The 22,129-nt window shown below is 41.7% G+C and overlaps 2 protein-coding genes across 3 annotated transcripts in view; one reads left to right on the forward strand and one right to left on the reverse strand.

The window, feature by feature from the left end:
• Positions 1–1,713: 1,713 nt before the first annotated feature.
• Positions 1,714–10,407, forward strand: cgasa (cyclic GMP-AMP synthase a). Its single transcript, XM_042065296.1, has 5 exons — positions 1,714–2,275; positions 7,975–8,197; positions 8,482–8,748; positions 9,296–9,395; positions 9,947–10,407. Exons 1-5 carry the CDS (start codon positions 1,775–1,777, stop codon positions 10,284–10,286), a joined length of 1,431 nt encoding a protein of 476 aa, XP_041921230.1. The 5' UTR covers positions 1,714–1,774; the 3' UTR covers positions 10,287–10,407.
• Positions 10,396–22,129, reverse strand: part of ddx43 (DEAD (Asp-Glu-Ala-Asp) box polypeptide 43) — a 30,202-nt gene continuing 18,468 nt past the window's right edge. For both annotated transcript variants that reach the window (XM_042065295.1, XM_042065294.1), the window contains 7 exons: positions 19,418–19,518; positions 17,971–18,058; positions 17,589–17,716; positions 16,712–16,821; positions 14,159–14,297; positions 11,705–11,792; positions 10,396–10,892 (listed from right to left, as the gene is read on the reverse strand). In XM_042065295.1, the coding sequence (XP_041921229.1) occupies positions 10,746–10,892; positions 11,705–11,792; positions 14,159–14,297; positions 16,712–16,821; positions 17,589–17,716; positions 17,971–18,058; positions 19,418–19,518 (801 nt within the window). In that variant the 3' untranslated portion in view covers positions 10,396–10,745. The remainder of the gene's footprint in view (positions 10,893–11,704; positions 11,793–14,158; positions 14,298–16,711; positions 16,822–17,588; positions 17,717–17,970; positions 18,059–19,417; positions 19,519–22,129) is intronic.

Below are 22,129 nucleotides of genomic sequence, written 5' to 3' on the forward strand. Positions count from 1 at the left end.
ACTACGGTGATTGGTCTCCTCAGCAACAACGACGATGAAACGGCCTACAGGGAGGAGGTCCAGCACCTTACATCATGGTGCACTGACAACAGCCTGGCTCTCAACACCAAAAAGACCAAGGAGCTCATTGTGGACTTCAGGAAGTCTAAAGCTGGCACACACCCCCATTCTCATCAATGGGACTGAGGTGTAGCATGTCACCAGCTTCAAGTTCCTGGGTATTCACATTGCTGAGGACTTCTCTTGGACCCTTAACACCTCTACCCTGATCAAGAAGGCTCACCAGCATCTTTTCTTTCTGAGGAGAATAAAGAGGAACAACCTGTCTCCCCAGATCCTGGTGAACTTCTCCCGGTGCACCATCGAGAGCATCCTCACCAACTGTGTCACAGTTTGGTAATGGCAACTGCTCTGCCCACGACTGAAAAGCACTGCAGAGGGTGGTGAAAACTGCCCAATGCATCACCGGTTCCTCACTCCCCTCTATCGAGGCCATCCAGGGCAAGTGATAATTGCGTAAGGTGCACAGAATCAAAGACTGTTCTCACCCCAACCACCCTCCAGGAGGCGTTACAGGTCTCTAAGCACCCGATCAAGCAGGTTCAGAGGAAGTATATACAGTATATCTATATTATTCTTACTACTATTATATTGTTACTGCTACTACATTGCACATATTTGTACATGTTGTTCATACATTATAAAGTAACTGCTATTACACTGCACATACTCTAATTTATATTACTCTAAACCACCTTCTGTAAACCAACTGCATACTACTCTCTACGCTGTACTATATTTCTTGTCCTGCCTCACTACCTGTCTATACTTTGTATATCACATTGCACTTTTCTGCTTATTTGCACTTCTGGTTAGACGCACACTGCATTTCATTGGCTTTGTACTACTCTGCACAATGACAATAAAGTTGAATCTAATCTAATCTAATATATAACTACAGAAAATAAATGTAGTTTCACTATAGATTTATTTCCTTGACTAAAGGAAGTGCACCCTAGTCTATCAAAGCAATAAAGATAACGTTTTTAGTATTTTATATTTATTGAGGAAGTTGGTTACATTGCATTGGGGACATGCTGAATTGAACGCATACCACAGAAAAAGTGCCTTTTAAGTCATTTATTTATGTTAAAGCAATAGAAAACACCTAAACAAATAACATTGATTTGTTATTAATATTTGTCTAATTTTATTAAAGAATAAGAGTAAGGAAATCATTGGGACATGTAAATTTGATCCAAAAGAGGAAATCACCCATATATTATTTTATTATAGGTAGTCTGTCTAAGATTTCATATTTCTTATTTTATTTATTTCATTAGGCCATTCTGACATGCATCCTGATATTTTTTCTGTCTTTAGTGATTTAATGAACTTTATTGACTTCAACCATATTTATTCCTTCTGGAGTTAACAATGAACTTATGAAAGTTCTGAAAACTTGACACAATGAAATGAGAGTTGATTAGTGATTGTATGGCTTATGAGGGCACACCCAGCGCTACCCTTGGGACCATCAAAGTCTATAGCGATGTGGTCAGGATACACACCGGTATACCATGGTCCGCCGCCCGCCCGCCTGATCACAGAAATGTGCACCTCTTTTTTTACTGCACCCCTGATGCCATCTGGCGAATGGAAATATTCTGCCCGATCAAGTTTGAGAGTGCGGCCCCGCCCTCTGCTTTGCTTATACGAAAAACGCCTGGCATACTTTCTTTCACTACCGGTTTCGCATGAAGAGAACAGTACTATGACAGACAGGAAGATATCTCCCAAATGCCAAATGCCCCGTAAAAAAACAGAGCAGAAGGACGCTAAAAGCACCGACTCTCAACGTACTCCAACTCAAGCAAAGTCTTCGACACGGACACCTGGGCCAAAGTGTGACAGAGGAGCACGCGGAAAGAGCACTGTAAGAAGTGTGATGGTAGGCCTACCAAATCCACCTGCAGTCAGTGGAAAAGGGGCACAGCGCAAGAGTCCGGAGCCAAAGCGGCCCCCTGGCGCTGCTGAGAGTCCACGCGGCAAGTCACCTCCTCCACTTATTAGAAGAGGCTGCAGTAGAGATGATGATCTAAGCAGAGGTCTTCAGAAGACGTTGGGCCAACTGAAGATCAGCAGAGATGCAAGGAGCAAAGCCGCGAAAATAAAAAATGAAGTCGTTGCGAAGATCAAAACTCATCTGGAGAAGTCGAAAAATTTTAAGGAAATTCAGCCTTTACCAACTGGTAGCTACTTCGAAAATCTCAAGGTAATTGTTTGAGACCGCCCATCTCATTAGGTTCTCATCTAGTTGTTGTTTTTGATGCCTTCAATAAAATGGAGACCCTAGACTATAGAGTTCCAACATAATATTATTTGTTTTTTGTGTACAAGGAGGCCCGAGATCAAGCGCAACAAATCCCTTGGCGATCAATAATAATAATAATAATAATAATAATAATTATAAAATCCACCAAAGCATGGATTTTGGACACGGGGATGGAGTCATGGCGACATAGGTTTAGGCATATAGCCTACTTTTTTGAGAGGGATTATGCACCCATCACTGGCACTGACAATAGAAGAGTTAGCCTAATGCAAGTCCATTATATTTCTCGGCATGGTTTTTGGAAGTTATTTAATGGTAAGAAAAAATAAGTTAATTTTGAAAGATTAAAGTCAATAAAAGTCTGGGAATACATGCTTCAGGAGCAATAAACCAGACACGAGTACTAGTCGTGGAGCGCTTGCTTATAAGCGCCTCAGTTTTTGGCATCACCACGGAGTAGGGATCGCATCTGAAATATTTTAATTCCATAGAAAATATATCTTCTGTCAAATGTCTTTCTAAAGCCAGTGATACGTTTATGTTTTCTTTTTTAAGTAATGTCCAATAGTACTACATAGCCCTGTTGTTCCCTTTTTGTGTTATTTTATCTACTGGCATTTGATAAGGAATTAATATTAACCATAACTATAATGATATAAACAAAAATCTTAAGTAAATACAGAAACAAGCACAAAAATAAAACCCTCGAGTTAGAAATAAACATCAAGTTGTAAACCACACTCAAGTGGTTGCTCTTAGACCATGTCAACATAACGGCCAACGGTATATGGTTACTAGAAACCTCCAACATGATCTACATGTACACCAGTGGTCCCCAAACTTTTTCTTCCGAGGGCCAGCTCACTATGCCTGGCTCTAAGCGAGGGCCAGAAACTCGAGAGTATATCAGTAACCATAAATAGCTTAGTGCTGTGAACAGCAGCAGTCTACCTTAGTTTAACATTCCATTCCATTTAATCGTAGGCTACTGCAATTTAATACCATTGTCAGCTGTGTTTATGTTGCCATCATGCCATATCAGTGTAAAATGTAGCTCAAATGAAATATTCAAAATGTGTGAACTCTGCACTCTGTGTCTTTGCATACACAGCTCAAGTTGTAAACAAGCAATATCCTACAAATAATTTAAAGTTCTCAAACTATGAGTTTTATGAAGTGCTGGCAAAAAACATCTGAAATGACCACTTTCACTCACCTGATGATAACTTTGTGAATTTGTACATTTGAACGAGTGAATAAAAAATAGAAATAATTATCCCAGAAAGTCCCAGAAATATGACTTGAATAGAAGTTAGTTAGTTATTAGCAATTAATTGATGAACTTTTAGAATATTGAGCACTGATGCAGTCAGCATAGGCCTCTTACATTGTTTGCAAGTAGGCCTTCATTTCATTCCGTTTTCGATGGCAAACGCGAAACAGCACCAAAAACAACCACCAGTGGACAAAAGGAGTATTACATGTGTACTGTTAAGACTCGCCATAGAGAATGAATGTGGGAAATTACGGAGGTTATAGTTTGACGATGTCGTACTCCCATGCGGGGCAGATCCTATATACCACGGACATATTTTGGGGGGCCACCCAAAATGAGGTGGCGGGCCGTAGTTTGGGGACCACTGATCTACACACACACACCATTTGAGGGTGTGTATTGTTAACGCCTCATTAGAAAGCCATAACCTCCTCCAACTTCTGACTAGAAAGGTATAACCTCCTAACTTCCGACTAGTGTTTCACAAGACACACCTGGTTGTTTTTTCATGCCAGCAGCTCTAATGAACTCAGGAGAGTGGAGGTGGGGAACGTGCATGTCCATACCACTTTCCTGTCATGTGCAGTCATTCATGATGCCATGGGTAACAGTGACGGTGTTGTGAAAATGACCACAGTAACAATACAACATTTATATAGTAGGCTCTATGGTAGTGTATAATACCTCTATGTCCTTACTCTCTTAGTGGGCCCTAATCCTATAGTACAGGTCTTAAAATACTCCTATAGTAGCCAAAATACTATAATACGTCTATAACATGCCCCAAACTACTATAGTATTCCTATAAGATTACAATAATATTTTGTTCCAAAATACATTAGTTCATTTTCGTAAAGGTCGTTTTAATACAGGGAGATGTTAGCACTTTTCCCATTGACAAAACTGGACTATTACAGTTGAAAAGCTTAGGTTTTGCTCTTTCACAGTTACTTTACTTTAGTACTTTGTGAGCAATTCAACATAGAAGAATGGGTGGGTGTGAATTTGAATGCATTTTGCATCCGTCACAGATTATTTCTCAGGGTGGGCAGGGCTCATATCTGGGTAGACATGCCCCCAGTAAGGCCTGATTTTCATAATGTATAGTAAGTATAAATGAGAAAGATCAAGAATCACCAGTAAAAATGAAGTTAACAGTGATCAGTGTGCTGTGATTCTTGATCTTTCACTCCTGGATTATACTTACCTGCCTCACCTGCACCTGTTCAACTAAGGTTTGTGCATAGGGACACCTATGGACTTTGATAAGTATATATGCTCTTTTGATCCCGTGAGGGAAATTTGGTCTCTGCATTTATCCTAATACATGAATACTGCTCCATCCTGCTTCAATGACTACTCCATAACTGCTCCATCCTGCCTCAATGACTACCGCCCTGTGGCACTGACACCCATCATCATGAAGTGCTTTGAGCGGCTTGTCATGTCACATATCAAAGCCATTCTCCCCCCCACCCTGGACCCCTTCCAGTTTGCATACCGAGCCAAGCGGTCTACAGAGGATGCAATCTGCTCTGCCCTCCACCCAGCCCTCACCCACCTGGAAAAAAGAGACTCATATGTGAGATTGCGGTTTATAGACTTCAGTTCTGCATTCAACACCATAATACCACAACAACTCATCTGCAAACTTGACAAACTGGGACTCAGTACCTACCTCTGCAACTGGCTACTGGACTTCCTCTGTCAGAGGCCCCAAGTAGTACGTGTTGGCAACAATACCTCAAGCAGCATCACACTGAGCACAGGGGCCCCCCAAGGCTGCGTGCTCAGTCCGCTGCTCTTCACCCTGCTGACGCATGACTGCACTGCAACCTACAGCAACAATCACATAGTGAAATTTGCTGACGACACAACTCTGGTGGGTCTCATCACCAAGGGCGACGAGACTCAATACAGGTTGGAGGTCGACCACCTGACCACGTGGTGCAGGGACAACAACCTCCTGCTGAACGTCAGCAAGACCAAAGAGATTGTTGTTGACTTCCGGAGAGGTCACACCCAACACCTGCCACTGACCATCGACGGTGCTGTGGTGGAGAGAGCGAGCAGCACCAAATTCCTGGGGGTGCACATCAGTGAAGACCTCTCCTGGACCACCAACACTGCATCACTGGCGAAGAGAGCTCAGCGCCGCCTGTACTTCCTGCGGAAACTCAGGCGAGCAAGTGCTCCACCAGCCATCATGACCACATTCTACCGAGGCACCATCGAGAGCATCCTCTCCAGCTGTATCGCTGTGTGGGGCGGAAGCTGCACTGAATACAACAGGAAAGCCCTGCAGCGCATAGTGAACACAGCTGGAAGGATTATTGGTGCTTCACTCCCCTCCCTGAAGGACATTTACACCACCCACCTCACCCGCAAGGCGACCAAAATTGTGAGTGATGCAAGTCATCCCGCTCACAATCTGTTTGATCTACTGCCCTCTGGGAAGAGGTACAGAAGCCTGCGCTCCCGCACTACCAGACTCACCAACAGCTTCATACACCAAGCCGTAAGGATGCTGAACTCTCTCCCTCCTCTCCCCCCTCCACCCTCAGCTACATAACATCCTGGACATTGGACCCAAAATGGCCGCCTGCACTACTCCACTTGCACACTTGTACACTTTACAACTGGTGTTGTTGTCCTGAAAACACAACACTTCTGCTGCTCTTACATAACTGCACCACTATGCCACTTTCTTCTTACTTAGGTCAAACAGAACTACCCAAGCCTTTTATTGGCCTGAATTTGCACTAGTATTTTTATTGACTGTCTATGCACAATTTCAACCACACTTTGCTGCTCTTATTTTTTCATTATTATATGTGCCCTCTTATTTACTTACTTTTTTGTTTACTTGAATGTTATGTTTGTCTGTGGACCTAAATTGGTAAAATATGTCTTGTCTTCACCGTGGGATAGTGAGAAACGTAATTTCGATCTCTTTGTATGTCTGGAACATGTGAAGAAATTGACAATAAAGCTGACTTTGACTTTGACTTTGAATTAGTGAAACTCAGCACACAGTGAACACAGTGAGGTGAAGCACACACACTAATCCCGACGCAGTGAGCTGCCTGTGAAGTGTAGAAGAGTGGCACAACTGAAGCAACATGATCAGAGAAGATTAGCTGGTCGTCGATCATGACTCCTAAGTTTAGGCTACCCTGGTAGTAGGGGCAAGAGATAGGGAGTCAATTTTGATGTTGATGTCATTGTGCATAGTATAGGTTTGGCTGGGAGGATCAGCAGTTCACTTTTTGAGAGGTTCAGCTGAAGGTGGTGTGCCTTCATCAATGTAGATATGTCTGAGAGACATTCAGAGAGCCATGCAGACCGAGGGGTCGTCAGGTGGAAATGACCCATAGAGCGGTGTGTCACCTACACAGCAGTGATGTGAAGCCATGCAGACCGAGGGGTCGTCAGGTGGAAATGACCCATAGAGCTGTGTGTCATCTACACAGCAGTGAGAAGCCATGCAGACCGAGGGGTCGTCAGGTGGAAATGACCCATAGAGCTGTGTGTCATCTACACAGCAGTGATAAGCCATGCAGACCGAGGGGTCGTCAGGTGGAAATGACCCATAGAGCTGTGTGTCATCTACACAGCAGTGATATGAGAAGCCATGCAAGTGCATGCTTGGACCCAGAGAGGTGCTGTAAACAGCAAAGAGAAGAGCCCCGAAGGCACCAAGCCCTAGGGGGCCCCTGTGGCGAGATGGTGAGATGCGGACAACTGTCCAAGCCAGAACACGTTGAACGAGCGCCCTGTGAAGTAGGATTGAAAACAGAACAGGACAAAACCATTAACCCATCCATGTACCACACACTGCCAGTATGAAAACACTTACTGACATGGATACCGCCATAGGTTATCCATGAATAAACTTGCCGTGTTGGTTTTTCTCAGAAATGGCCATCACCCAAGCCCACCCGTAACACCTGTAAATTACTTCACTGGCAACAGACCTCATGCTTTTTTTCCCCAACTTTTATTTCTCAAATGTTATGATTTGATTGTGAAACAGAATATATTAATTTTGTACATGTTGTTTGCATTGACTGTATGGTATTAGTATGGTGTTACAACATTAAATGTCCCATCAACAATTGAAACACAGACACTGCATGCTCCAACCTGTTAACATGGGTGCCGAAATGAAAACGCACAGGTAACGCAGCTGACACTCAGTTGCCATGCATCCAATGTGAAATGGCCGTTAGTGCTTTTGATCACACCTTACATGCTGCTTTACTGCACTCTTGTTTTCGAAAGCGGGGATGATGCTGAAGCACCGTCTCACTTCATTTTAAAGTTTCTAACTGCTTCTAATAATTTTGTTTTTGAATTCCAGATTAGTAATCCCGACGAATTCGATGTGATGTTCACAACCTGTGTAAAAAGAGTAGATGTACAGCCTTTTGGCTCAGATGGAGCCTATTACAGCGTGAAGTTTAAACGTCATCCACAGAAACATGTCCTGGACGACTTCCTCTCCAAAGATGATGTTCTGTGCGCCAGCCTCATGATGACCGAGTTTCGACGTGAAGTAAAAACAGCTATTAAGAGTATACAAAGTAAGTGATGTCAGTAGAGTTTAAAAACCTGCAAAAAGCGTGGCCAAAAACAATGTTTTGCATGCACTGTAATTCGAAGGGTGGGTTGCATGGATCAGAACAGTAAGGCCTACAAGTGGGCCTACAGAAACAAAAAAGCTGGCTACAGCTGGTACACCTTATGATACTAGGCCTACAACAAAATAACCTTCTAATTCTAAACTATCGACATTGTAGCCTTTTTCGTCAGAGGGTCCATGTTGTACATATACGCAATTCAATGGCATTCGTGTGTGTTTTCGCAGTTGAAGGCAACTTAAAGATGGAGCCCAAGAAGCCTAAATCTCCAGCTGTGACACTGACACTGAATGTGGACAAAAAAGAGATTTCAATTGATATCGTCCTCGGTATCGAGGTCGGAGGCAGATGGCCGCTGTGTGCGGAAGATGGCATGAAAATCGAAAAATGGCTGAGCAAGAAGGTGAAACAAGATCTTAAGTTCAAGCCTTACTATCTGGTTCCCAAACACGAAGGGTCTGCAAATAAAGAAGAAGATGGAGTTCTTGCAAAAGGTAGCCACACTTATTTACGCATTTAAACCCAGCGGCCGTATTTAGTATGCCCACAGTTCTAATGTTTATGTTATATGGAATATTTAGACTATGTAAAACGACGCAATTCTGATGCATCCCAGACAACCATGTTATGACACATAGGCCTATGTGTCTGTATCTTAGGTATAGCCTACATTCAAAGGTTAAGAATAAGTAAATACATTAAGAATTTTCAAGAATATTAGTTGTGACAGTTATTTAACACAATTATTTCATTATTCAAGTAAGTTTTGTTCTTTATAACATTCATAATGTACCGTCTTAACTATCCAAAATGTAAAAAAAAACAAAAAACAAAAAAAACAGAACCTACAGTTCAACGAATGTCAGATCAGCTTGTGTCAACATCTGCCCTCATGGCTGAAGATAAAAATGGGCCTACCGCACTCCAACCTACTCACTTCCATTTCACACCTCTTCAATGATGACGTTGATCAGCAGAAAAGAGAAGTGGTTGGGATGAAATTTCAAATGCTTTAAAAAGCAACACTTTTTCATTTTACAGATGTCTGGAGGATATCCTTTTCTCACGTGGAGAAGTTCATCATGAAGAACCACGGCAAAGAGAAGACCTGCTGCGAGGAAAAGGGGCCAAAATGCTGCAGGTGGCAGAATATAGCAAATTTTTAATATTATGAAAACCAACCCATGAAATAGTTGAAATCTACTGCACTTCCCCCCCCCCCCCCCCCATAAATGCACAAATAGGCTGACACCAGACTTAATTTCACTGCATTTCTTACTTCCAGTAACTATATGCATGTGACAACCTTCCTTGTATCCTTGTATAATAGACCTATTATTAATAATAGCCCTATTCACTGATGCCTTTGTCTTGGTTGTTTTACATCAATAATTGAAGGTTTTACCCAATTCAACTGCATGCACCAAGCGTGCACCAACATTATAGCAGCGTTTTAGATTTAGCCTATAGGCCTGAGGTCAGCAAGACATCCATTTCAAAATAATGAGTGCCATGCCACTGCTTAATTTTGGTTTCAGAGATCTAACTTAAGGTTCTATCATAAATGTAGGGTTCATTTGCCAGCATTTAGATGTATGGAGACGCATGGGACTCAAATAGGATAAATCAATATGAAATTATTCATGTCTACTTTCTGAAAGACTAACAAATGACAATTTTGGATTTATGCAGAAAGCCATGTCTGAAACTCCTGAAGCACCTTCTGGGAGAACTGAAGGCCAAACATGAGACTGAGCTGTCAAAGTTCTGCTCCTACCACGCAAAGACCACCCTTCTACACGCCTGCACAGTACGAACTCAGGACAGTGACTGGAAGCTCTCCAATCTTCATGACTGCTTCCAGCTTCTACTGCAGGATTTTGTGGCGCACTTGAAGCAAAGAGAGCTCCCAAACTTCTTTATCCCCAAGCATAACCTCCTTGGCTCAGTCAGTGCTGAAAGCTGCAGGAAACTTGCCGACTACATCGAAAAGGAGCGCAACAATGGGTTCCCAATTTTCAAAATGATGTAAAGGACTAGCCAATACAATTTTTGGATTTGTACTGTGATGTTTACATATATTTATTGTTTATACTTAACTAACCAAAATTATTCAATAAAATTCACAATTGATAAGACAATTTTTTCTTCAACGATTCGACTGATTTTATTTGAACAAGGCAACAAAAAATTATTTAAACGGATTTCCAAAAAAGTATAACTAAGTTAAATAATACGTTGCCATTAAAAGGAAACAAACACCTGGAACACTGGATGTCTAGAAAAACATAGCCACTTGACTTTGTGGGGACATTAGCGTATTAGAGGTTCAAGGGTAACCACTCTAAAGTGTCCACAGTTCAGCAACCTAGAACGATACCAATTAACCCGATAACCGGGCAACCTAATACACTGTGGTTTGCATCATAGGAATGAATGGATATAGGCAAAAACCGCTCAAACACATGATACTGTGAATGACACCTGTAGATCAGATCCAGGTTAAATCTCTGTCCCTTCTCCCTCCTCCACGCCCTCCTCCTCCTCCTCTGCTCCCACCTCGTGTAGGCATCATGGCCCTCTCTCTCTGCTTTTTCTCAAACCGTTCTGCCATCAAGACCAACTCCTCTGGAACCTCCTAAAACACACACACACACAGATCCATGAACCCTCAAATATCAGTGCTAACGTGAGAAAGTGAAAGGGTAATCCCATCCAAGATCAACACTTCTTTGCGCCTTTTACTGGCAACACTCAGGGTTCCCACTCGAAGTCAGACGCAAAATTCCATGATCTTTGACTTTACCCCAAAAATGCTAAAATTCCCTGACTTTCCATGTCTGGAATAGACTTTCCAAAATTCCATGAAAATCCAGAAATTCCATGACCCGTGGGAACCCTGAACACTGTAGAAGTTCATCTGAATAATCATTTATTCAGTAAGCACAACAGCAAAGAGTTTCAATGACCCTCATTTATCAACCGAGCGTAGATCTGAGCGCAGAAATCATCTTAAGACGGGGTTCATGTGTGATTCATGAAACTTTCGTATCACTCCAATTCCAGCGTAAGAATACTCGTGTGTTGATAAATGTGGTTTGTAGTGCTGCGAGGGAGAACGTGCACACGCAAGGGGCGCAGTTGAGCAGAGCTGCGGCTATCTGAATGGTCTGAACACAGAAGAGCAAGTGGCTTTGATAAAATGGCCCATTATTTGACATAATACCGGTATTACGATATTGTCTCAACTACATATCGTTTTCAAAAATATATCGGTCGTAGTCGTAATACCGATATATCGCCCAGCCCTAGCCTCGCCCCTAGCATTTACGTCATGGAGTTGGCATTATACCTCCAAAAGAGAAACAATTGTGACAAGAAAGCCTTTATGCAAGACTTTATTTTCTAGCAGTGCCTAGCAACTCTGTTTAAAGGCCAAAAGTACCATACCTGACCCGCTCTTTCCAGAATGTTGATCAGCTCTGCTGCCTTACTCCAGTCATCTCTCGTTACCAGCGTTACAGACACACCTGAGCGTCTACAGAGGGGCGAAACACACAGTTCAGGATAACAAATTCACTTTCATCATTCTCTACACAATTGAGTTGGTCAGAACTTTTGATCAGAACTTAAAACATGTTTTCTATTTTTCTATCTGTGGTCTGTTGATTTTCACATACTGAAAAGTGAGATATTGTTTTTTCCGCCTTCATAAAGTGGCAAAGAGTAGAACTGTTTAGTCTTCAGATGAAATGAAAGTGTATCAAATATCTTTTCGATGCACTTCAGATTCATAAAGACATTTTGAGTGGTATGAAATCAGTGTTAAGTCATGCCACGTTTGCACTTTGTCAAGACATGGACTTTGCACTTGCACTTTTATTGTCTATATTATTGTCAGACAATGCATGAAGCACACTGGCATATTTAAATTACTTTTTTTAATGATTAATTGTGATTGGCTGGTTTTGTGGAACAAGTTGAACGAGATTCGTTGCACGAAGGGGAGGGAGAGAGAGAGAAGGAGAGAGAGAGAGAGAGGAGGGAGAAGGAGGGAGAAGGAGAGAGAGAGAGAGAGAGAGAGAGAGAGAGAGAGAGAGAGAGAGAGAGAGAGAGAAAGATACAGTTTTTGCGGTCGGGCTTGCATGAGTTTAAAAACAGGATATCACTGATTGAAAACGTATTGCTGTGTGATCACAGCTCCTTATTCTCTCCCCCAACAGCCCTTCCCCACAGTTCCAGTAACAACTGCTGAACTGTCATGCAGCAGGTTTGCATAAGAGTGGGCACAACACAGACCCTTAATGAACATCTTACATTTAGTTGCCTTGGATTTCCCTATCTAAAATAGGAGTAGTCTAAATAAACACTAACACTAAATAAACACACACAAGAGTAGAACTGTTTAGTCTTCAGATGAAATGAAAGTGTATCAAATATCTTTTCGATGCACTTCAGATTCATAAAGACATTTTGAGTGGTATGAAATCAGTGTTAAGTCATGCCACGTTTGCACTTTGTCAAGACATGGACTTTGCACTTGCACTTTTATTGTCTATATTATTGTCAGACAATGCATGAAGCACACTGGCATATTTAAATTACTTTTTTTAATGATTAATTGTGATTGGCTGGTTTTGTGGAACAAGTTGAACGAGATTCGTTGCACGAAGGGGAGGGAGAGAGAGAGAAGGAGAGAGAGAGAGAGGAGGGAGAAGAGAGAGAAGGGAGAGAGAGAGAGAGAGAGAGAGAGAGAGAGAGAGAGAGAGAGAGAGAGAGAGAGAGAGAGAGAGAGAGAGAGAGAGAGAGAGAGAGAGAGAGAGAGAGAGAGAGAGAAAGATACAGATTTTGCGGTCGGGCTTGCATGAGTTTAAAAACAGGATATCACTGATTGAAAACGTATTGCTGTGTGATCACAGCTCCTTATTCTCTCCCCCAACAGCCCTTCCCCACAGTTCTAGTAACAACTGCTGAACTGTCATGCAGCAGGTTTGCATAAGAGTGGGCACAACACAGACCCTTAATGAACATCTTACATTTAGTTGCCTTGGATTTCCCTATCTAAAATAGGAGTAGTCTAAATAAACACTTTTAAATTATGCTCAATAAATTAGCATTGCTGCAACCACAACTGCTTTTGCTTACTTTCTGTACAACTTCATAGAATAAAAGTAGCCTAGCTTACTCTGCTGCTTGCAAAGTTGAGATCAAAAACAAACTTTTCACAGGGTAAGTTTATAGTTGTTGAAGTAATACAACACATGTCCGACATTGAATGTTTGCTCAATCGCGATGTAAAAAGAATTATGGAAGAGGAAAACATTCAGAAAAAAACACATCTTCAATTAGGGCATCAGCAAGCATAGAGGCAGGCACACACCATCCTAGTGTGTAGTTGGCCTTTGTAATCACTTCACATTACATTACATTACATGCTCTTTAAATTTTGACATTTCTGTGAGTGATTATTATGTATGTGAGACATGTGTGTATCATATATGTAGTTGTAGTGTTATGGTTGTATAAGCTACTGGATGCCTAAAATTTCCCTCAGGATGAAAATAGAGTTGTGTTCTGAGGTGTGCTCTTTCAGGCTGTGCAAACGGTGAGCAAACTTTTCATTACCTTCCCATCGAAAGAAATGCACGAGATGCATAGCTGCTATGAGGTCATTCTAGGTCATACCACCCAGCACTATTCATATCCATACCTTACATGAAGTTTTACACTCATAACCATACCAGCAACAAAGAGGGCCTGACTCATGAAACTAGTTTAGTTAGTTTTGTTATTTTGACACTGACTCTTTCAAAGGAACTCACTCGCATCTGCAGATACCAACTCACACAAACAAAAGACCACAAACACAAATAGTAAACACACTCGCATACACACACTCCTCACCCTGCTCGACCTGTGCGTCCCACGCGGTGAACATACTCTTCAATGTTCCGTGGAAAGTCAAAGTTGAAGACGTGTGTGATATCACTGACATCCAATCCCCTGGAGGCCAGGTCCGTGGCCACCAGTATACGCACATTACCTGCAACAGGCAGCACATAACATTACTACCTCACATAGACGTTACATAGAAGGAAAGCAAACTTAAGACTAATTTATGCTTCTGCGTCAACTCAATGCAGTGGCTTCGCCGTTGCCTCTTCAGTTCTGCGTGTCCTGTGTCTGCATAGCGCACCACCAAAACAACGTTAAAATATTGTTATTTGTTTGGCCTTTTCATGCTTAGATTTTGTAAAAGTTAGAGAAATAGACACAGTATATTCCAATAACCTAGTGATTTTAAGCAGAAAATATACTTGGTTATTTTTGTGGTGTCTGCCAGCCAGTTTATGTTAAGTTAGCAAGGGACTGTCCACAAAGTACTGCCTGTTGGCAAAGTGCGGATTTTAAAACTTCAGATCAGATAACCCCGTCATTGTAACCAAAAATATGTCTTAAGATTATTTGCAATGTTTCTCAGCGAACTAGCATGTTGCTACTACGAATGGCTGAAACACACTGGCTACCAAAACACAGGCCGAGTTGACCAATCACAGTCCTTACGGTCGGAGTCACCTCGACGTGAAATGACAATTTTTTATAGTGCATAGTGCTTGAAGGGGGTACATAGTGATGCAGCTATACAAACTATAAACAGAAAGCCTACAGACAGTACACAAATTAGCACCTACGCATCAGCGTTATGTTAACCAAATAATGCCCAAAGACTTACCACGATATCATGGTAAAAATCAAACTCCTCGGTTGGCCAAAGAATTCAACCAATGACTCCTTATCTTAAAGATTAGTAACTGTAGATTTTGAATATCCAATAAAACCATTTTTCGGTAAACTTGACCATTTCTGTAGTGACACGCACCATCTATTCACAGCATGAAACTGACATCATGACATCACATTAAAATGTTTTCAAGGACTATGAGGGCAACCCAGTAAAATAGCATATACTTTAAATTTGTCTTTCATAACTATTAAACATAACATCTAATGTTTATCTCAGTATACAAATGGGTCACATTTAAGTAGGGGTGTAACGGTTCATGTATTCGTATTGAACCGAAACGGTACGGGAGTCACGGTTCGGTGCATGAAAATTACACGGTGAATACACGGTATAAAAATACATAAAACTCTTATGCGGATTAATTAATGTAATGCGCAATTACTGTTAAGCACTAGAGTTCTTTAGCGATACCTAACGCTAATCTGTAGCCTCGCCTTAGCTCTGAAGCTCTGATTGGCGCCTATTTTTTTGTCAGGTCGTCGGTCGAGTCAGTCAGTCAGAGGTAGCAGCACTAAGCGAGTGGTGGCGACCCACAAGAGTTAGAGGATCCGCTGGTCTCTAAGATCGCAAGTTTGAGAACCTCAGTAGTACAGGCGAGAGAGTTGTGGATAAGATGAAACTGTATCGGCGTTGTTCAGCATTTGTTGGATATGCGAGTGGAAATATATTGAACATGGCATGCTACACATATTAGAAGCCATCACCCAGATGATGTAGGCTACCAATCGCTGAAACGAGAGAAAAACTTCCCCTGCGCTTCACCAGCCTTTGGATACACATACAAATAGGGCCAAAACCTATGGCTTAAATTAAATGATTTTGTAATGACAGAAAGCTATGTAAATCGCGTGGTAATTACCTTTATGTTAGGGTAACTTGTAACTTCTCACGAGGAGCTGGTAGTGTTAAGTGCATAGACAGTAAAAGAAAGTGTCAACGCTAACCAAGCTAATAAACAAACCATGCTACGGTGAGTTAACGTCGAAGGGCAAAGTCATGCGACTTCCAGTTGTAGTCTGTTTATGAATGAAAGGAGCAATTTCGTTTTTTTTAAAAGAAGGCAAAATAGTGTGATATTTTCACAGTTAGTAGATTATTACTGTACACATTGAAAAATGTTGAGGCAAATTGTAGACCCTTCCATATAGGCTACACCTAAACACGGATGTTGAAGGTCTTGCTTAAGTGGATTTTTAAAAATGATTCTTCTATGTAATTTGCACTTTCAGAAATAAGAGATGCTGTAGGCCTATTTTCAGTTTTATAGCTGATTGTCTTATTTTGTTTACAAGTTACAGATGGAGTCTGGGTACTTATTGTACTGTTTAGCCTACATCTTACACACTTCAGGCTGTTGCAGATAGCTCAGGGAAGAGACTGTATGACACTAGGTGGTACAGCCTGAGACATGCACAATACAAAGAAATTGCTTTCTGCATTTTTGTTTTGCTTTCCCCTCCATTGTACCGAACTCGTACCGAACCGTGATGTCCGACCTGAGGTATGAACCGAACCGTGACTTCTGTGTACCGTTACACCCCTACATTTAAGTCAAACATGTTATGGCACAACATAACATAAAAAAAACAATCTACCCAGACTGCATTTTCCCTTCCATAGGCCAATTACTATTCATTTTCCTCATGCCATACCATCTCGGAAGTCCTGCAGGGCCTCCTCGCGGTCACACTGCTCACGATCCCCGTGGAGGGACTGCACAGCGGTGCCTCTTAGAGAAAGGTCACTGGAGAGGTCATCCACACTGGTGGGGAGGAGCAGGATGAAAAAGAAAAAACAAACACTCTCTCAGAGTTATGACTTACACAAGAAACTGGGCTAGGTTACCAGCATAGAATGGATGAATGACAGGCACATGACAGAAAAAGAGAAAGGTAAACCAACTACATTATTTGCATGAAGTGATAAACTGGTTGCACAAGAGATGACGTGTAATGACCAGCAGAAAAACTGGCACTGGCTGCCAGTCAGGAATAAATATGTTGAATGTCAAGTTATTATTTATTTTCCATCATTTGTTCCGAGGAAACCAAACAATGTATTTGATGGTTTGTGGTAGACCATAATTTAGGCATCAATCATTGCAGTTCTGAAGAAATAATGAAACAAGCTAATCATTTTCAGCAGGACAAACACAGAAGAACGTGAACTGTTGAGTAACTTCATTCCGCTAGCTGCTGTTAACCCCAGTGATGCATGACGTGAGAGAGAGATCAATGCCAACATTATGGTTCTGGCAGCAATGATGACTTTCGAGTTCCTGAAAGGATGACATTTCCCGGAATATTACAGAAGGATAGGAAGTCTCATAAGTGTCTGCTCTAAGTTTCAGGATGGGGGAGGGGAAGCAGACATTTCAAAGACGTAGGGAGGGGGACAATAAAACATTTTTTTTCAGTTCCTCTTTCGTTTTCGTCAAGAGGGTGTGTGTGTTTTTTTTATTTTTTTTAAGTGCCGGTTCTGAAACTGAAAGGAGCGAGAGGGTGACATGCTCGTGCAAGTTGGACTCACTTGGCCTTTCTTCCCACAAAGATCAGAGCCTTGTCCTCAGGCTCCATGTTGCGGATGAAGTCAAACACGTATGCCTTCTTCTCCTCTTCCTGAACAAAGAGGACTATCTGCTGGACTGTGTTCACTGCCTATAGAGTAGACAGAAAGAAAGAAAAAGAAAGGAGATGGAGGGAGAGGGAGAGAGAGACAGAGAGAGTGAGAGTGAGATAAATGGTTGAATCGAGTGAGAAAAAGTTTGAAGGAAACAGGGACATAAAATCAGGAGGGAATCAAGAATGAAAGAAAGAACGAACGAGAGAACAAAAGAGAAAAATAAGATGCACGTTTGCAAGTAGACTCGTCAGTTTAACCAAGATGGAGACAGAGCACATGTGTAACTTACTGCCAGATCTAGCGTGCCCACATACACCATCATGGGGTCCTTCAGGTAGGACTTGGCCAGACGCCTCACACCAGGTGGCCAGGTGGCACTGATGAAGAGAGAAACAAATACTTTCTAATTCATGTCCATTAACAATCATAACCATTAACAATCTAAGGATAAGATACGTTTTTAATGTGTATACTGAAGAGTTAACTTAAACTGCATTATGCCCACTGAATATTGGTAGCCACATTAGTACAGTGTATAGCCCCATTCACACTCAAGGTAAAACCCAGTTTCTAGTGTTTAAGTCGACCCGCTAAAATTGAATCAGCAATCAATCTACCTGTGACCTAGTACGATACACACTTTTTTTCCCCCTCACGCCGTTGTACTAGTGTTAAACATACACTCTTGTATGCATCTTCAAAATCAGAGCTTAGGGCACACATAGGATTCATGCATTATCATACTGGATATGTAACTATCCTACCTCTTTGTAACATATACCTCAGGTGGCTTTAAACGCCATGTTCTATTCTCTACACCTAACCTTTCATTTATCATGTATACAGACCTTACTGCCCTGTAACTGACCCTAGGCAGATGGGTCAGGCCCTTGAGTTGTGGATCTGCTCGAAGTTTCTTCCTATGTGGGAGTTAAGGAAGGCAATTCGAGGAAGTTTTTCCCTTGCCCCTGTTACCCATGGGCTCTCTCTGAATGTTTTAACACTCTGTAAAGCGCCATGAGACATGTGTAATGTTTTGGCGCTCTATAAGTGAACTTAAAGTGAAATTGAATTGTTTGAATCACAACATAAGGGAAAGGGTTGAAAGGATGCTTGTGCATCTCTGCTGCCTGGACAATTCATATGTACACTAGCAACTGCCACTGGTTAAGAGATCGCCAGCAAAGATTAGAGATGTAATGACAACCTCGCTGAAGTGAACATACAAGGGCTTGTGTGGGAACGCAAAAAGTTATCCAACCCATTTATTTTTTTTTAAACCGGGACTGGGAGTGTGTGAGGGTGTAAGAAACTAAATTGTCCTAAAATTATAATAAAATGTGTTACACAGCTGAAACTGTGAAAGTTAAAAGAAACACGTCAACATTTTGGGAAATTAGCTTATTCACCTTCTCCCCGAGTTAGATAACATGATACATCTCTGTCTCTGTGCATGCAGTAACTCAGTCTGACGCACCCATCGTTAGCCTAGCTTAGCTTAGCATAGCTCATTGAGGTAGTCAGAACCAAATATAGCTCCCAAACAACCTTTTGCCTTTTACATGTTGAGGTCGGCAAGTCATAAGATGTGACAAAACGGTCACTTGGTGATAACTAACTAAACTAAGGGCAGAGAAGTTTGTCAAAACAAAACACCAAAATGTCTGTTAAGATATCATAAGTGTTCGTTGTTGAATGAAGTGTTTACGCAAACAAGAGGGCCTCATGCTACACACCTGGTCATGACCGTCTGCCGGTCAGGTCGAATGTCCAGAATTAGCTTCATGATCTGAGGCTCAAATCCCATGTCCAACATTCGATCGGCCTCATCCAAAACCTGCACACAGATCACTAGTAAACCACCATCACAAACACAAACAGCTAAGAGACACAAAAGGGCTGCAATTCATTTGTTAATCTACTATTAACCTATTAAATTAATCTCCAATGATTTTTGTAATCGGTTTGTGACAGTTTTAAAGGTTGTATCAGCGATGGCAGGGTAACGTCACTTCTATTGATGTTCAAACAAAAGCTTGCTACTCCCTCCCATGCAATCCTAAACGCGCATCTCGTCAGTTATTTGTTGGAACACTTTATTTTGCTTTTGAGTGGTTGGCAACACTTGTTGGTAGCAATTGTTTTTGTGTACAGATCTCGGAGCCTGGGCTGCCTACAGAGACACGTTTTTTTGACGGCCTACTTATGGGGCAGGCAGCTAGCGGATCGTTAGGAAAGATTAGATGAATGTGATCATTTATGTTTGGGCCTTTTTGGGCCTGAAATCGCTGATACAACCTTAAAGGAAAATACCTCAATTCTCTGACTACAGCTTCTTGAAGTTGAATGGGATCTGCTTTAAATACTGATCCAAATATATTTAGTAAAAGTTCCAAAGTGATCCAAATATATTTGGTGTGTGGACAACAAGGCATTCCAAGACATCATCTTGTGCTTTGGGAAACACTAATGAAATCCACTATTTTCTGACATAATCCTTATAATTAGAACCTTTCGAAACATGATGATTGGGTGTGTCAAGGACTTGAACGGGCGGGAGTGTGGAAGTTCTGTCTGTGAAGGTTAATGAATGGCAGGACAACATAATTAACCCCTAATCCTCCCCCAAACCGGGTGGTAGCCGGCAAATCTCTGTGTTCTGGAATAATTGCTGGCAGGCTGCAGCGTTCACCTTTGAGTGGGCTATGTTTGCTAGGACGGGAGTCACCTCTGAGAGCACTGAGATTGCATGACGCTGGAAGTGAACTGAAGCTTCATTACAGGCTGACTAGGGCTGGGACGGTATGGATGTTTCTTACTGTGGTCGGTAAGCAAGAAATTACCGCGGTTTCGGAGTTATGGATTATGAATTTTGCCATCAGCCATCACAGCCAATTAAACTTTAGACAGCCGCAGCAACTTCAAAGATCACTGGACCAAATGCTCCAGACGTAAAAGAAAGCAGTTTATCAACAAGGCAATCACGATTTTAGAACTGTTACATTCAGGACGCCAATGCTAATGTTACAACGGTATGCTACCGCACGTTTTAATGGCTGCATCAGGTTGTAACAAAGGTAGGCCCTAGGCTATTTTTTACAGGCTAGCCTAGGCCTACATGTCGCTGTTAAGTTAAATTCTTAACAAACTAGAACATATTTTTTTAATTCTTTCATGGAGTAAACATGTATGACTCCTTTCTGGCCAAATTTCACAGCTTTTACGTTTAACAGCTTTATGTAGGCTAAATCGAGTTTGAATGGAGAGAATAGAAAAGTGTTACGACTGTTCCAGTTCTCCCCTACTCTCGCATAGTAAACAAATGGAATGTTGGAACATTGAGCTCCCCAACACAAATGCGAAAGGTCAGGTTTGCTTCATCTTTTGATGATAAGTTTTGAAGTTTTGCTTCGAAAACAAAAGGTTAGCCTACTTAATGTAACTGTGGTTCTCTGAGAAATGTCATAAGATGGTTCATCACATTACACATCACGTACACACATGTGCAGGCCAGATGTCTTAAGCTGACTGCATAACGTGATTATTTCTGAGATTCTGCTACGTTTTCAACCTGGAATTGTGCATATGTCATGGTTGAAAACGTCAGAATCTCAGAAATAATCACGTTATGCAGTCAGCTTAAGAACTCTGCAGACGGGTACATGAAGTCAAATTCCCTAAATGTTTCACAGAATTTTTTTTTTCAGGTGATGACTGACGAGCTCAGACCCGCGGTAGGCGTCACGTGACCGCGGTATTGTGGTAATGCAGTTACCTTCCCAGCCCTAGGGCCCACTCCACTGCCCAACCCTTATCCCACTGCTATGACAACTCTCCCCAGTGTTGATCTTTTGCTACGAAAGAAACCAGTTTTAACCAATCTCAGTGACAACTATTAGACACGCTTCATTTATGAAGACGATTCAGTCTTTGAAACTCATAAAGTTGCATTTTCCCACTAGTTGGGTTCTGATGATATAGCTTCAGGAATCCATGGCCATTATTTTCTGCAAGATTTGCTCATCAACTATTCACAAGTGATTACCTTCTCTTCAACCAAGACCTTTTAAGGTCTAAAATTCACTTATTTAAATTTGTGGACCCCACATAAACTCTGGTGCTGACGCAAGGTTTTCCCTGCTGCAAGTTGGAAAGGTGGGAAAGTGGGAAGGTCTGTGGTCACCGTGTCCCAAAAGCCAAATGAATGTAAAAAAGCATTTGCAGATCTGAATGCAGAGTGACAGTAGTAATGGGCGATATAAACAATATAAAAGTGGGCAGCCGTGGCCTACTGGTTAGCGCTTGTCTTTGTTGATTATTATTTCCTTTTTTATAAGAAACTTAGCAAAGATCATTATGAGAACCTAAGGTGTGGACGCAATGCTTAAAGTGACAGTGCACCATTTATAAACAGCATCAAATTTAAAAATGATATTACTTTGTCATTA

This window comes from Alosa sapidissima, chromosome 16 (assembly GCF_018492685.1).
Source record: "Alosa sapidissima isolate fAloSap1 chromosome 16, fAloSap1.pri, whole genome shotgun sequence".
NCBI classification, from domain to species: domain Eukaryota; kingdom Metazoa; phylum Chordata; class Actinopteri; order Clupeiformes; family Clupeidae; genus Alosa; species Alosa sapidissima.